At 44.9% G+C, this 17,150-nt stretch overlaps 1 protein-coding gene across 25 annotated transcripts in view; it reads right to left on the reverse strand.

The window, feature by feature from the left end:
* The window catches only part of NRXN2 (neurexin 2), a 336,628-nt gene that overhangs the window by 264,326 nt on the left and 55,152 nt on the right, over positions 1–17,150 (reverse strand). For 5 of the 25 annotated variants that reach the window (XM_087913742.1, XM_087913743.1, XM_087913741.1 and 2 more), the window contains exon 4: positions 11,050–11,115. The exons of the other annotated variants lie outside the window; for them this stretch is intronic. In XM_087913742.1, coding sequence (XP_087769868.1) covers positions 11,050–11,115 — 66 coding nt within the window. The remainder of the gene's footprint in view (positions 1–11,049; positions 11,116–17,150) is intronic. 25 annotated transcript variants of the gene reach the window in all.

Genomic DNA, 17,150 nt, shown 5'->3' on the forward strand with positions numbered 1-17,150 from the left:
CTCTGACCATTGGCTTGGCTGCGACTCTCCCCCTGCGCTTCAAGGATATTTCTACTTCCCATTACAAAAGAGCAGCACTTCCACGTTGGTGCAAAGAATAAAAAAGATTCAAAAAAACAATCAGCAGATAGACTGGATTCAGGGATTCTTGTCCTTCGGTGGATGGCAGCCCCTTGGCTGATCTCCCCCCCCCAAAAAAACAAAATGAAGCAGGGTTAAGCCTTTGTCAATGGGCCATTAAGGCCTGGGCCAGTCTATTCTACATAACAAAGACCTACCTCCTTCAAGCAGAGCCATAACAGGAATTGCCCAAAGCCCTTTCGTGACATCATCACCCAGCAAGAGTCAACCAAGCCTGGGACTCAACCTACACGAGTTGCCCCTGCATGGCCCCATGGGAGCCTGACAACCAATCCGAACACAAGCTCCAATGCCAAGCCCAGAGAGGGCATAAGGCCCAGGGACTCTCAGCATCCCTTCCCCCCTTTTTTCCTCCCAGGAGCTCCAAGGCGTGGGGTCCTGTCCACCATGAAGCCACCTTTCCCAACAGCCTCCATGTTTCCCCCCACTTTCCTTCCCCCCCCACTTGGCACTGAACCCAGAGGGGCATTCCTTCCAACCCGAGGAAAAGCGGCATTAGCATTCACAGCTTTGTTCTCTTAGCCTGGCCTGCCTTGAAGGGCTGACAGAGACGTATTTTCACCCATCAGAGTCACTCAGATTGGTGGATCAACAGCCTCCCGGAGGCCTCTTGGCTTCACCCTTCCCTGCTCAGTTGGGAGATATTAGATTTCTTTTTCAACTACATGCACTACAAATGTGATTGCTTCCCGCTGATAAAACCAAGGTCGTCACCATGTAAACGGGAAAATAAATGCCCAGCCAAAGATGTGAGAAATCAAAACTGGAGGTAAACAAAATCGAAGCGTAAATTAGTAGGAAAGGATCAGGAAATGCCACCCTGCCAGATTCAACCCAGATGTAAAATGTGGCTCTCTTGATTTCCAATTTTCATTTTAATATCCCTGCAAATTCTCTGTTTGCACGTAGAGCTACAGACTAGCCTCACCCCTTGGATGTAAGCCGGCATCTCTACAGTGAGGTTCACACAACCTGCGAAATGCAGGTTAACGCAGCACAACTGCTACCTGCAGGAAACACTTATCCAGCTCTGGTAAAAACTAGCAACCCGTTTGCACAACATGTTACTATTTGTAGCCTTGCAGGGAGGTCAAAGCCAGAAAAATGACCTCATCCGAGAACCTGGGTCAGGGCACATGTGTGAATGCAATCGATGGGTCTTACAGAGGAGCAAGCGTTCATTAGCTAAGGAGGCAGTGACCCAAAATTGGGCGTGAGGGCTCCGTATGTGTATGACTGTATCCCAGCTACTTTGGAGACGAAAACATATGAAGAATGGTTGCAGGAAATGAACGTGGCTAGTCGAGAGAGAAGAAGGACGACTAGGGGGGACATGGGAACACTATTCCAATATTTGAGGGGCTGCCACAAAGAAGATGGGGATCAACTTATTTTCCAAAGCACCAGAAGACAAGGAAGTTTTTAAAGAGAATTTTTTAAGTTAAGGAATTAACTTATTTCCAATACATCACACTGACTTGGGTTCAAGAAGATGGAGGAGGAAGAGGAAGAGGAAGAGGGGGGGGATAGAGAGGGGCTGTAAAGCTCAGTTTCCCAAACGTGTGGACTTCAACTCCCAGAATCCTCAGCGGTGATTATCCTGGCTGGATTTTCCAACCTGTACGAATGTCACCTCCCTCTACTCTCCAGCCAATCTGGCCAAGACAACAACTCACTTTGGAGGACACTCATTCATTTACAGGTAGTCCTCAACTTACAAGAGTTTCTTAGTGACCATTTGAAGTTACAACATCACAGAAAAAAGGGACTTATGACCGTTTTTCACACTTATGACCACTGCAGCATCCCCATAGTCACATGGTTTACATTCGGATGCTTGGCAACTGACTCACATTTGTGGGGGCTGCCCTTTCCCAGGGTCACGGGATCCCCTTTTGCCACCTCCTGACAAGCAAAGTCAGTGAGGAAGCCAGATTCACGTCACAACGGTGTTAGGAATTTAACAACTGCAGTGATTCGTTTAACAACTGTGGCGAGAAAAGTCGCAAAATGGGGCAAAGCTCACTGAACAAATGTCTCATTTAACAGCATCAATTTTGGGCTCAATTGTGATCATAAGTTGAGGAATACCTGTATTTACAACGCTGACAATCCAGTCCCGGGGGAATCTGGGTGAGGTCCAACAAGAGAATGAAATGTGAAGACAATGCAACAACAACTCACTAACCCGGGGACCTAAGATAGATGTCCTCACTCAACTCCACTTAGGCCAACATCTTCTTAAATAACACAAATTAGACTTTTGTTTGCAGAAAGTTAACAAACTCCCTGGGGAGCGAATTCTAAAGAGCGGAATTATCCTACACAATACCTCCCTCCCCCCCTGAACATCTTATGAGGGGGGGGGGACTCTCCAGTGGATCCCTCTAGATAACAGGACCAAAAGGACAGATTAAATTGCCAGATACACCCCAGAGCGGTGCCATTAGTGTTTAATTACCTCATTTAAAAAGCCACCCATGTCACGCTTGCAACTCAGGGCACTTGACTGAAACCACAAAGTCAAACAATCAACATCATTAAAACAGAACCATGAAAATACAGATAAAACAGTTTTTTAAAGAAAGTCTAAGAGCAAAATGACAGGAGATTGCAGTCTAAACTTAACCGCTCTTTAACAGGCTCCACACTTCCATGGGGTCCCCAGGCCCGAGGCCATTAGGGGCTTTCAAAGGAGGGATTGGCCTATTCTCGACAGCCTATGGTTCCTTGTTTGTTATCAATATTGGTGACATATTTACAAATACATCTTATTGTGAGTATATAATTACTACCTCTTTTACATTTTACAGTATTTACTAATATATTTTCTATTTTTGTTCTATCCAGTCATACCAGCATTCCCAGCTTCTATAATATTCTGATGTTTCTTTTTCCTTAAGTGCTAAGGTTAATTTATCCATCTCTGCACAGGCTGTTATTTTCTGAACGACTATTTCGTCTGTTGGAATGTCTGCTTGTTTCCAACACTGTGCGAAGGTTATTCTGGCTGCAGTGAGAATGTGCAGTATTATATATTTGACTTTTTTTAAAGAAAATTGTCTATTAAATATCCCCAGTAAGAAGGATTCTGGTTTTAATTCAATTTGCTCCACTGTTATTTCCTCTAACCATTTTTTTATTCTGTGCCAGTATCTTTGGGCTTCAGTGCAGGACCACCACGTGTGAAAGAATGTTCCATGTTTCTTTTTACATTTCTAGCAATTCAGATTCATAGATAATAGATAATAGAATTGCTAGTTTTTAATCGTTTTTTTTCTTTTTCTTTTTTTTCTTGTGTTGTGTATGGGTTTGTTTGACATTTTCGTTGTATAATCAATAAAGTTTTGTTTTTGTTTTTTAAAGGAGGAATTGGTAAGGGGCTGGAGTCGAAGGCCCTTGGACCACTGAAAGGCCACTTTAAAACCAGGGTTACTCTACCCCAGAAGGTGGCTCAGAGTCCATTTTGTATCAGTTGCAGTCAGGGCTATCTTAACACATAGGCCTGATGGGCCCCATACTAATCTGTGTATGTTAGCCCATCAATGCACCTTGCATTATATAAATACAGCAACTTATTTATTACATTTTGCTGCATTTTTTAATTAATAGGTAAAGGTAAAGGTTCCCCTCACATATACGTGCTAGTCGTTTTCATGGGGGCTTCGCACCCAGAGGCCGGCCGCTCTTCACCTCCACCTGCGTAACTCTGAGAGCACCACGACGCTTCTGGGTCAGCAGCAGCTGCCCGAAAGGCTCCCCCGCTTTGGCCCCGTGGCAACTGTAGTCATTAGCTCATCAACTTGAGACTTCAGGACAATTAATGCCCGTTTCCATTCCCAGGGGAATTGGCACACCCGTATCCCAGTGCGCAGTTGGCATAGCAACAAGCCAAGAATCTGCATGTCCTTTTACTGCAAGGGGAGAGGCAAGGGTTGTGCAAAGCATGAAAGCAAAATCAGTATATCGAACTGAAGTGGGATTCTTTCTTTGGGTGGGAAAGTCCTCCCTCCTCTGACAGCACCCGGGAAAATCCCAAGTTTGGTTTTTCTTTGCCTTCTCAGCACGCTTTCTCTTTCACACACACACACACACACAATTCCCAGTAAGTAAACATTGCAGAATCTAACTCAAGTTTACATCATTCAAACATCTTCCTCTGGGTGCCAGGGAAGAGTAAGCAGAACGTCATGGACCGCAGTGGGATTCCTTCCCCCTAGACCACCGGGGCTGAACCAGGCAAAGGATGTGGCACTTGAGCGATTAAACTGTCCTTAATGGAACTGAAAGGCTCCGTTCGAAGATTCTAGTCCTCATGGATGCAATGCTCAGCAGCCCGTTAAAACGGTGGGCAGCCCTTCCAAAAGGAGCAGGGTGATGTGTTTACCTTTCCTCCAGGTATGTCTAAGAAAAGCAATCCAAAGGCAAGCAAATTTATTCCAACTGGAAGAAGAAGCCACCTAGACCAGAATATGCAATAAGATACTTAGAAAACGGTCTAACGTACACTTGAAGGAATTGGTTCTGGTTAGTCTAGAGAAAAGAAGGACCAGGAGGGACAGGATAGCAGTTTTCCAATATTTGAGAGGTTGCCGCAAAGAAGAGGGGAGGGTCAACTTATTTTCCAAAGCACCAGAAAACATGACAAGAAACAAGGATGGAAACTAATCCAGGAGAGAAGCAACCTGGAATTAAAGAGAAATTTCTTGACTGTGAAAGCAATTAACCAGTGGAATAGCTTCTCTCCAGAAGTTCTGGGTGCTCCATCACTGGAGGATTTTAAGAAGAGACTGGACATCCACCTGTCTGAAGTGGTATAGGTTCTCCTGCCTGAGCAGTGGGTTGGACTAGAAGACCTCCAAGGTCCCTTCCAGCTCTATTCTGATTGATTGAATACACTGGATTTGCTGTTGTGAGCCTCTTGCCCCAACAATCTGGGTCTTCATTTTACTGGCCTCTGAAGGATGGAAGGATGGAGTGGTGAGAATCGAACTGTCGGACAAAACCCTCACCTGATCTGAGCTCCCCATCCCAAGATCCATCTCAAGATCCTCATCTGATGTGACCCACATCTGACCCATCACAAGGCCTCTTACTTGATGCAACACACACCTGACCCATCCACAAGACCTTCAGCTGACCTGACCCTCACCTGAGGTGACTCACACCTGACCCCTCCCAAGATCCATCACGACATGACCCACACCTGACCCATCCACAAGACCTTCAGCAGACCTGACCCTCACCTGATGTGACCCTCCCATCACAAGACCTACTGACCACCTGAAGTAGAAGAACACCAACACTGACATCCCCTAAATTCCGCTGAAGGTGTTACCTAGCCTGGTAATGAAACATTCAGAAACCAGAAGGAACCCCCACCCTCATTTGGAAATGACTTTTCTCCCAATCCGAACAACAGGGAGCCCCAAGTTCCGCAGAGTTTAGTTTAGTTTATTGTCACTGCACCTCGTACAATGAAATTAAATACCATCTTCAGTGTACATTATGACTATGAAAATAAAACAAAACACATACATCCTTCACATTCCATACAATTAAATAGAAAACCCCTGATATTGCATTCATATTGCACTATACAGCAGAATTCAACAGAGCTATTGTCCTGGGATGGAAGCTGCTTTTCAGCCTATTTGTCCTTGTTTTTATTATTATTCTGTACCGGCTGCCAGGTGGTAATAGTTCAAAAAAAAAAGGGTGCCCAGGATGAGATGGATCTTTGAGGATGTTTTGAACTTTCTTAAGGCAGCGGGAGCTATAAAGCTCTTCCAAAGAGGGGAGAGGGCAACCAGTGATCCTCTGGGCCATGACGTTCACCCTCTGGAGTGCTGTCCTATCTGCCCCTGTGCAATTGGCAAACCCTACAGAGGTGCAGTGAGTTAAGATACTCTCTCTGGTGCAGCGGTAGAAGGTCCCCAGCAGTTTTCCATTCCGTTGTTGTTTCCTGAGAAGCCTCCGGTAGTATAATCTCTGCTGGGCCTTTTTGACTAGGGCTGCAATGTGAGCCCCCCAGGTCAGGTCCTCTTTTAGGGTAACACCCAGAAACTTAAAACTGGCTACTTGCTCCCCTCGGTCTCCCTTGATAAGCAAGGGCTGGGCATCTGATCTGTTCCTTCTAAATAGTCCATTATCAGCTCTTTGGTCCTATTGGTGTTGAGGACCAAGTTATTGTCTCCACATCACGAAAGGTCCATATACCAGGCCTCCATGGCAGGACTGGGTCAAAATACTACTCCAGTGTTTCTCAATCGTGGCAGCTTGAAGATTGAAGCCTGGCTGGCTGGAGGATTTGGGAGTTGAGGTTCCCCCCCCCCATCTTAAGGTCGCCACGGTTGAGAAACATTGCACTACCCTGTAGTTTTCAGCGACACAAAGCTGGCGTGATTCCTGGCTTTTGTTTCTGAAATTCAGGGCTATGCTGTCTAGATATTAAATTGATATTATTATTATTATTTTTGCTGTATTCCTGCTGAGTATTTATTCTTATTTATTTTATCGCGATATTGACATTTTTTAAAATTGCGCTCATTGGCTCAGAATCGCTCGGCCAAGATGGCGGCCAGGTAGATCGAATCAAATCCACAAAACGGTAAAATGAAAAACGACCTGGCTTCAGGGGACGACGGTCAGCTAGGCCCAGTGCTTGTTTTTGAATGACACAAACTGAAACTGGATTTAAAGTTAAGTTTAAGTCGGTTGACGGTGTTGCCTTCCATTCTTTCCTAAAACATTGGTGATGGTGGGGGAAATGGATAAAATTAATCCCAAGGTGAAATGTGCCTTTCCTACCCTCACACCGGCACAGAAATAGACCGCACCGAGCTCCAACAAAGGAGTCATAACAAAATGATAGGCTGGTTTTTGTATTTTATGTCCTTGTCCACTGACCTACTGATACACACACACACACACACACACACCCCATTGCATGCACCGCTTGCTGTTCCCAATCCAGATCAATCACAGCCTTCAGTATATTAATGGCATCTTATTTGTACTGAATGCCTCATTAATGCTAACATTCCCTGGGCGTCTCTCTGCCACCCTCCCCGGATGGAGAGTATTAATTGCTTGCTTTGTAATTAAATATTAAGGCTGCGATATTTCACGCTCTGCACAGCTGGCAGGGAAAGGGGACCCGCGCACCGTGTGAGTGTCACAGGCAGGGTATTGCTTCAGATTGCCAGAGCCCCTCAGGAGCCCCTGCTCAAGGCTACGGAGCAAGCCTGGTTCAATCTTGGGCCAAGATTCACACGAACACAGGAGGTCCTTGACTTAAGCAGTTCAGCCCCAAATTTATGTTGCTTAAACGAGACAGTTCTTAAAGTGAGTTTCCCACCCCCCCACTTTACGACCGTTTCCTGCCACAGTTGTTAAGTGAACCACTGCAATTGTTCAAGTTAGGAGCCGGATGGTGAAGTGAACTGGGCTTCCCCGTTGGCTTTGCTGGTCAGAAGGTCCCAAAAGGGGATCATGTGACCCTGGAATGCGGCGACTGTCATAAATACGAACCAGTTGCCAACTTGGATCATGTGACCAGGGGGAATGCTGCGCCGATCGTAAGTGCGAAAAACGGTCCTAAGTCACTTTTTTCAGTGCTGCTGTAACTTTGGACGGTCACTAAATGAACTGTTGTAAGTCAGGGCTAAAGGCTCAGGAGAGAGAGGAAGCAAGAGGTGGTTCTCAGGAAGAAGCAAGGAGGAAGCGGCCCAGTCTGAGTTAGATAGTCCTTGACTTACGACCACAATTGGAATCAGAATTTCCATCGTTAAACATAGTTGGTCGTTAAAAGAGTTGCGCCAGATTTTACGACCTTCTTTATCATGGTTATTAAGAGTTGTTAAGCAAATCATGAGATTGTTAAGTAAATTTGGATTCCCCTGTTGTTGGAAGCTGGCTTGGAAAGCCGCAAATGGCGATCACATGACTCCAGATGCTGCAACAAACACATTCCAGGTGCCAGGCTCCCACACTTCGATCATGTGACCGTGGGAATGCTGTGCCGTTTATAAGTGTGAGGACTGCAAGTGTAAGTCACTTTGTTCAGTGCACCTGTAACTTGTTGCTAAATGAATGGTTATAAGTCAGGGTCTGCCTGTATCTATATTTGACCGCTGAACTGATTGCACTGGAGAGCTGCATGTGTAGAACCAAAAATGGACTAAACACCTAGGTGTAGAGTACTACATTTAGAGTCCTGCATCCAGTTCTGGTCACCGCATTATGAAAAAGGATGTTGAGACTCTAGAAAGAGTGCAGAGAAGAACAACCAGGATGATGAGGTGACTGGAGGCTGAAATATATGAAGAACAGTTGCATTGGCTATGTCTAGTCTAGAGAAAAGAAAGATTATGGGATTACATGATAGCAGTCTTCCAATATTTGAGGGGCTGCTCCAGAGAGGAGGAGGGGGTCAAGCTATTTTCCAAGGCACCCGAGCGCCAGACAAGGAATAATGGGTGGAAACTGAACAAGGAGAGATTCAACCTGGAAATAAGGAGGAATTTTCTGACTGTGAGAACAATCAACCCATGGAACAGAAATTGCCTTCGGAAGTTGTGGGAGCTTCATCATCCCTGGAGGCTTTCAAGAAGAGACTGGACTGCCATCGATCAGAAATGGTGCGGGGTCTCCTGCTTGGGTGGGAGGTTGGACTAGATGACCTACAAGGTCCCTTCCAACTCTGTTAATCTGTATCTGAGTTTCCCCAAAACTGCGAAACACCAAACCAAGGACGGCTTCCACCAAGATTAGCTTTATGTTTTACCTTGTCAATGGTGCTGGGTGAAAACAGTCTGAGGGATGATTCATACACACATTAAACCCTCTTCTGAAACCTCATTAACCAAGATTTAAAATATGCAGTAGATAAAAAAAAATGTAATACAAAGGAGAGCAACCTGGGTAGCACCCTCTTTAGACACCACCTTAGACAAACCAGCAGTCAACTGAACTTCTCTACACAGAGCTTGCCCCCATGCGCTTGGCCTAAAGGGAAACAAGACTCTAGTCCTCATGGTTCCAATTAAGAGTGCATTCTACTATAACCACAGGGTGCAGACTTAGCCGTCTACCTGCTACTCTCCACAATGTCACAGAGGGTTCCCCCCCCACCTTCGTCCTACCTGAAACTTGGAATCCGAGGCATTATAAACAGCCTCCGATTCATCCTCCCAGAGAAGAGAGAATAGGAGAGGAGATGGCTTAAATATTTCAAAAGTATCCTCGCGAGCACCTTTTGCTATCTCAATCCTGGGGAAAACTGGAATTTCAGAACACCTAAGGGAAGAGGTATAAACATCAGAGCAATGTGGCTGTTGTTTTTTTTTATCTCGTCAACTTTAAGACGTGTGGACTTCAACTTGTGGGTTTCAACCCTTGTCAACTTGTAATAGCTGTGGACCTCAGGTCCCAGAATTCCCCAGCCGGCACGTGTGGATTTCAACTTTAACATGCTGGCTGGGGAATTCTGGGAGTCGAGTCCAGGCATCTTCAAGCTGACACGGGTTGAAAAACACTGAAGGGGAGCCTTGAGTTTTTCCTCCATTTCAGCCTCAGCTGCCCCCACTTCCTCCCAAGTAGAATTTACTGACGCTGCAACTTCGCAACATTTGCATTCACACATCTTTAGCCTGATGACTGAATTAGAGTCATTTTCTGCAACACAGAATCCACTGCATCGCAACAAACCAAACGCAACGGGATGGACGCACACAACCAAACAAGATGACAACGAACAGAAGCTCATTCTCCATCAAGTTGCTTAGGCAGCCGGTGGGAATTCAGCCACCTTTATCATGCCTCTAGTCCACGGCCCCCAAAGCCTCCAGGCCGGGGGTGGGATTAAAAATTTTGTTACTACCGCTTCTGTGGGCGTGGCTTGGTTGGTGTGGTATGGCTTGGTGGGCGTGGCAGGGGAAGGATACTGCAAAATCCCCCTTCCCTCCCCACCCCACTAACCTGCTTTCCAGCTCCGTTCTCCTGTGCAGGGCAACCAAAGGAGACCCAGCCGATCAGCTGGGACTCAATGGGAGGCAGAGAAGAGATGGGGTTGGCGGGGCCAGTCAGAGGCGGTATTTCGAACTACTCAAAATTTCCGCTCCCGGTTCTCCATAACTGCTCAGAACCTGCTGAAGGCCACCTCTGCTCCGGGCTCACTGGAAACCCCAATTCAAAAGGAGGTCTGGAGGTGGAGACTCCACCAAAAGTTAAGCAAAGCCGGCCTTCGCCCCTCAATCCTTGGATGGGAGACCACCTGCAAATCCCAAAGCTGGAGGCTGGAGTGAGAAAACTCTACCAGATGATGCAAACAAGCTACCAACCCTGTAATGGATGCTTCCCTGAGCAAAAATCAGAAGCGATAAAGAAAGAGAGAAGCCTTCTGGAAGGTTCTGCTCCACCCCTTTTCCAGGGGCAAAACCCCTGCTATCTTCTGGCTCATCTCCAGTCTGTCAATCTGCAAAGCCTGCCTGCTCTGTAGCAATGTTTCCCAGCCTTGGCCATCTTAAGGCCTGTGGACTTCAGCTCCCAGAATTCCCCAGCCAGGTCTTAAAATGGCCCAGGTTGGGAAACATTGCTCTATAGCCACTCGTCGCTATTCTCCCAGCGTTGTCTTGCACTGGAATAACAGAGTTGGAAGAGACCTTGGAGGTCTTCTAGTCCAACCCGCTGCTCAAGCAGGATTGACTCAGATCTACCGAGATGCAAGGCACAGGGTTGTAAAGGAATGCCAGCAACTAAGTTCGTTTTCAGTTTACTTCTCCCCGTGGATGAAAACATTTGGATCTGCTTTTGGCTGGGAGGCTGGTCTCTTCGCTGATGATGGGGAAGGTGAACCTTTGTCACACTGGAGGAGAAGGAGGAGGGGAAAGGGACGCATCCACTGACCTTTTGATGCCTGGGGAGTCTCACTGGCTGTTCTCTCTGCCCCCCCTTCTGAGTACACGAAGGACCCTACCGGAGAAGCAGAACAGACCGTTAGCGGGGACAGACTGGACACGGGGCCCAATCCAGGCACACAGCCCTGCGCTCTCCAGATCATCCACAGCGTAGCTTACAGGCAGTGCTTGACTTACGACGACTGATTCCATATTCTATTCCTGTTCTGTTCTATTATTATTTCTTCATTATTCCGTTCTGTTCCGTTCCATTCCATTTCATTCCATTATTATTCTATTCTATTCCATTCCATTATTATTCTATTTCATTATTATTTTATTCTATTCCATTCCATTATTATTCTATTCCTATTCTATTCCATTATTATTCTATTCCCTTATTATTCTGTTTTATTCCATTCCATTTCCTATTCCTATTCCTATTCCTATTCCTATTCCTATTCCTATTCCTATTCCTATTCCTATTCCTATTCCTATTCCTATTCCTATTCTATTCTATTCTATTCTATTCTATTCTATTCTATTCTTATTCTATTCTATTCCTTCTAATATCTATTCTATTCTATTCTATTCCTATTCTATTCTTTCTCCATTATTTTATTCTATTATTATTTCTTCTCTATTCTATTCTATTCTGTTCTATTCTATTTCATATATTGTGCATGAACACAATGAAAGATATTATCAGATAAAAACTGGAGGCACATACATTTCCAACAGTGGGATGTAGACAGGTTACAATTTCTAAAACATCAATATGGCAACCATGGTGATACAATCAAAGTTCTGATTTTTACAAATATGTAGAACTGATAAGACCACGGTGGCCACCTCATTTCTTTTCTTTTATCGTGCTGTGCATATACTCCTGCTCTACCAGCTCTTCACATTATAGGCAGTCCTCAACTTACTGTAAGGCATCCAGAAAGTATCCATGATATCCATCACTCCGAGACATATCCTCTCCAATTGATTTATTTAGGAACAGATCTGGTACGTCTAAGGCAATTTCCCGAAGTGAAAGTATTTTCAGGCGTTACACAGAATCCACCTTCTCTCCTCCCACTTCTACACTTCATAAACCACGAGAACCAATTAACTCCAACTGGAATTTCGTAGTACGACATACAGAATAACCTTGAACTTTTCAACTCCTCCACTCCCCTTGAATTATGTGGCAGCTGAATTTCAAAGCTGACACAATAGTTCATTTAATGACTGTTCAAAGCTACAAGGGCACGGGAAAAAGTGATTGATGACCGTATTTCACACTTACGACCATTGCCACATCCCCGCGGTCATGTGATGAAAATTCAGGCGCTTGGCAACTGACTCATACTTACGACGGTGGCAGTATCCCAGGGCTAGGTGATCCCCTTTTGCGACTTTCTGACAAGCAATGGGGAAGCCAGATTCGCTTAACAACCGGGTCACTGACTTAAGAAGCGCCATGATTCACTTACACAAAGTGAATCGTAAAATGGGGCAAAGCTCACTTAACAACTGTCTTGCTTAGCAACATAAATTTTAGTTTAGTTTAGTTTATTGTCCTTGCACCTCGTACAATGAAATCAAACACCCTCTTCAGTGCACATCATGACCATGAAAATAAACCCAAACACACATCCTTCACCCTCCACACATTGAACCAAAAACCCCCGACACCGCACCAACCCTGCACTGTACAGCGGAATTCAGCAGAGCTCCTGCCCTGGGATAGAAGCTGTTTTTCAGCCTATTTGTCCTTGTTTCTAATATTCTGTACCGTCTGCCAGGTGGTAATAGTTCAAAAAAAGGGTTTTTTGAGATCAATTGTGGCTGTAAGTTGAAGACTACCTGTATTCACCTGTTTCTAGGAGTCACAGAGAGTTCTCTCTTTATTCACTTTGAAAACCCTACACCAGCAGAATATAAAACCAGGCTGAGGTGTGAAGAGGGCTCCTAAAACAATTATTTCCCAGGGTGGGGGGGAGTTTGCACAGGCCCTATATCACTTTTCACGCCAGTCTGGCTGCTGGCATCAGAATGAAACCAAATTCAGCAAACAGCACAGCTGAAAGGAAGGTAGGCTCCTGAACACTGCATGTAAACAGCAGCTGTTAGTGTGCGTGTGTGTTTATTTAAAAAAAATGATAACGTTTATACTGAGAGAACTTGTGCTGAAACATCTATCAAAGAAACACATAAGTGGAAGAAGAAAAGCCGCCTGATTTGCATTTTTAAAATATCTTGGGAAATGTACATTTTAGCGGTTATGCAAATGAGGGGAAGAGAAAGACTCCATGACTAAACAGTCCAGGTTGCTGTGAAGATAAACTGTTATAAAATTTACTTTTTTCATCTATTGGGAGGGCGGGGTGGAGGGAGAATCCTTTTTGATCACCCTATTGTTTTACTAAAGAGCCAGCAACAAAGTGGGCATGATCCCTTTTGATCAAGTCGATTTCCTACCACGTCAGGGTTCTGTTTTTTGTTCCTCCCCCGGCACCTATGCAGGTTCAAAATGCTCCCTTTGTATTGATTTCTTTGCGCAAAAAAAATGATTTTATCCTCTGGCAAACCTTGGGATTCTTCTTGGGAATCTCTCCTCCTGAATAGGGGAGGTGCCATTTTAGGGGGTATATCTCTTGGTATTTCTCGGCAATAGGGAGAAATGCCAGAGAATACAAAACCTTTAATAAGCAAAGCCAAAGTACTACAGTATTGTACAGCTAACCTTCAATTTACAATAGTTCATTTAGTGATGTTTCAAAGTTACAGTGGCCCTGAAAAAAAGGGACTCAGGACCAGTTCCCACACTTACGGCCGTTGCAGCATCCCCAGGGTCACATGATTTACATTCAGATGCTGGACCACTGACTGACATTTATGACGGTCGCAGAGTGCCAGGGTCATGTGATAACTTTTTACAAACTTCTGACAAGCAAAGTCAATTTGGGGAAACCAGATTCACTTCACAGTCCTGTTACTAATTTAACAACTGCAGTGATTCACTTAACAAACGTGGCAAGAAAAGTCGTACAATGGGGCAAGACTTACTTAACAAAGGTCTCACTTAGAAACATAAAGGTTGGGCTCAGTAGTGGTCGTAAGGTCAAGGACTACCTGTATAGGATCCCTGCACTGGGTGGACAGGGGTTAGACTAGATGATCTCCAAGGTTTTTCTCCAACCTGACATTCTATATTTAGATAAAATTACCCTTATTAAGAGATTTTTTTTGAACTGCAAAAGCTGTTTTTGCAATCTGCCTCACAGGAAGAGATCAACTCTCCTTGCCAAGCATTTGAGCAGACGTTAAAGGGCTGTAAACTTTAGCACATTCTCACACTGGGCCACGGGGCCGGGGTTTGGACTAGATGACCGCTTAAGGTCCCTTCCAACCCTCTCTAGAATTCTATGAAATGGAGAGCTGGCTTATTTCAAAGTGAAGTGTCGGCTTCCTGCAACATGTTTGTTATCAATCATATCCACACGGAGCCCAGAAACTTTCTCTGGAAATAACAATGGAGGGCCAGGTATTAACTTAAGGAAGGCTGTTCCCTCTGCAAAGGATGAAGGAGAGCAGGTGTAGTAATCAACCTGCTCCAGGAGGGGGAGCCCAAGGAAATGATAGATACATTGCTAAACAGGTCCTTGACTTATGTCCACAATTGAAACCAGCCTTTCCATTGCGAAGCAAGGCAGTTGTTAAAGTGAATTGTGCCTAATTTGACGACATTTTGCACACTTGGAAAATGCCCATAAGTCATTTTTTTCAGCGCTATTGTAACTTCAAACGGCCACTAAGCGAACTGTTGTAAGTTGAGGACTACCTGCATTTGCAGAAGACGCTTAGCCTTGGAACCAAATTCACCTAGCTTGGCTTCCTGCTATATACTGAATTCTAAACAAAGCTGGTGTAACAAGGGGGAAAAAAAACAGCTAACAAGGTTAACTGGGTATTTCAAGTGATTAAGCATAATGTGTGAACAAGCCCTTTAAGAGCCAGACTTTGGAAAATAAACAAATGCCATCGCAAACAGATCTCTGCTTAGTATCACATAAGGAGAAGCCAAAGAAACTGGGGGCATTCGGAAGAAAAAGCTACCGAGAGGGTGATATCTTTATGTCAAAGGGCAGTCCCTCAACTTATGACCACAATTGGGAAGCAGAATTCATCCCATCAAGCCCCATCGGAATTTGCTCCAACTCTAAAAACCCAAAACACTTCAGCCTCTGAACTGGGAAGGCAGAAAGTGGGAACATTTTGCTTTCAGACTTAGATCGCTGTTTCTCAGTCACCCTAATAAATATTTTATTGTTTAAGCAATTAACCGCATCCTTCTGGGATGTACATCAAACCTGAAGCAGTTAGAAGCTTTAAAAGTGTGTGCCTACACACGCACTCTCTTTCTCTCTCTCTCATATACACACACAGAGAGAAATAAACTGTGTGTGTCTATGTGTCCTCTTTTAGCCCCTTTTTGGGTGATGCGGAATGTTCATTGCCACCTGCTGGGTGGGGCTTGCAAAAAATGTGCCTCAGTGAGACCCCTCTTTCTCCCACAACTGAGGACTAACCTCGCATTGGCAACAACCAATTGGCAAAATGTCCTGACTGCCATTTATGACTTTCCCGGGGGGGGCTCGACAAGCCAATGGGGAAAGCTGGATTCACTTAACGACCGTGCCAAAAAAAAAGGACAAATTCAACTGCAATTTTATTGACTGCATCACTTAGTGACAGAAGTTCCAGTCCCAGCTGTGGTTGTAAGTCAAGGACTTAAGCCATGCTTGATTAAAAATGGTTTATTCAATGCATCACAAACTGGCTGGGCCTTCACCCATCCTAACCGCCCCCCTTTCCAATCCATGCCATTTCTCTCTCAATTCTTGAGACTTATACACATTGAAGTTCACATGTCTGAAAAACATCCAGACTAAAGCAGACAATCTTATAGTTTATGTGGCCCAAAATCTGGCTTCACATGATCTGATAAACCGAAAGCCAACAAGCAAAATGAAGATTTAAATGCAATGCGTTAAGCCCTGTCAGTATAGGAGAAATCAAAATGTGGAATTTCCAAAATGTTTGATGAAGGAGCTGGATCAGGGGCATCCAACCGTGGCAACTTTCAGACTTGTGGACTTCAACTCCCAGAATTCCCCAGCCAGCCAGCCTTGGAGAATTCTGGGAGTTGAAGTCCACAAGTCTGAAAGTTGCCACGGTTGGATATGCCTGGGCTAGATATTGCTTGGACTCTAATGATTTGCACACGAATATACTTTGCAACGGCCATCTCCAATCTGGTGCCCTCACTTCAAAAGTGGGGATAATAAATCCCATCATCCTCAACGTGGCCATTTTACAAATTGGAGTGTTTAGAAGTTTATTGGCCACACAACCAGCTTAATTGAGCGACTGGCTTAACCTATTTCCTGGATTGGCAGCATAATGTTATGTATGATAAACCAAGAAATGGTTGGGATTCACACAAGTTCTTCAGCCCCCGAAAGAGAACTCGGCTTATCTTAGCCAATCTTAGCATTTCTGTGCAACTTTCAGAGGCCACAGCTCTCACCGGTTTAAGTGGTTTGTGTGAACACGGCAAACCTCCAATTCTGAGGGTTTTTTCCCCCAAGGAGAAATGAGTGTGTTTCAATGAATCTTTTGGGACTTCAAAAAAATATGCTGATAATTGCAAGAAAACTCAGTGGTATCTAATAGATGGGGGAGGCAGGGTATGGAAAAATGGGGCTCCGAGGGAACACCTGCCTGCCAGCTGTGACTTGTTCACCTCTGCAAGGATAACTACAGGTTTATGGTCTGCCCTGCACAGCACTACACATGAAGAGGCAAACGGATTTTTCCTAAACTGGTGCTCAGAATGCCCCCCCTTCCCCCCCCCCGCCTCCCCAGTTCCGCCCAGCTGATCTTCCCTTGAAAGCTACAATTATTTCCTTGCTGGGCTCATCTTCCTGGAGGCCAGTGGGCTGAATCCACCCAACTGCGATGTGTTCAGAGGACTTTTCCCACCCACCAATTCCTCAAGGATTCTATTTTAAGGAAGGCCTTGAATTCTTTAAGTCGCTTTTTTAAAACAAAATC

This window comes from Pseudonaja textilis, chromosome 16 (genome assembly GCF_049901715.1).
Source record: "Pseudonaja textilis isolate UNSWEBS1 chromosome 16, rPseTex1.2, whole genome shotgun sequence".
In the NCBI taxonomy this organism is placed as follows: domain Eukaryota; kingdom Metazoa; phylum Chordata; class Lepidosauria; order Squamata; family Elapidae; genus Pseudonaja; species Pseudonaja textilis.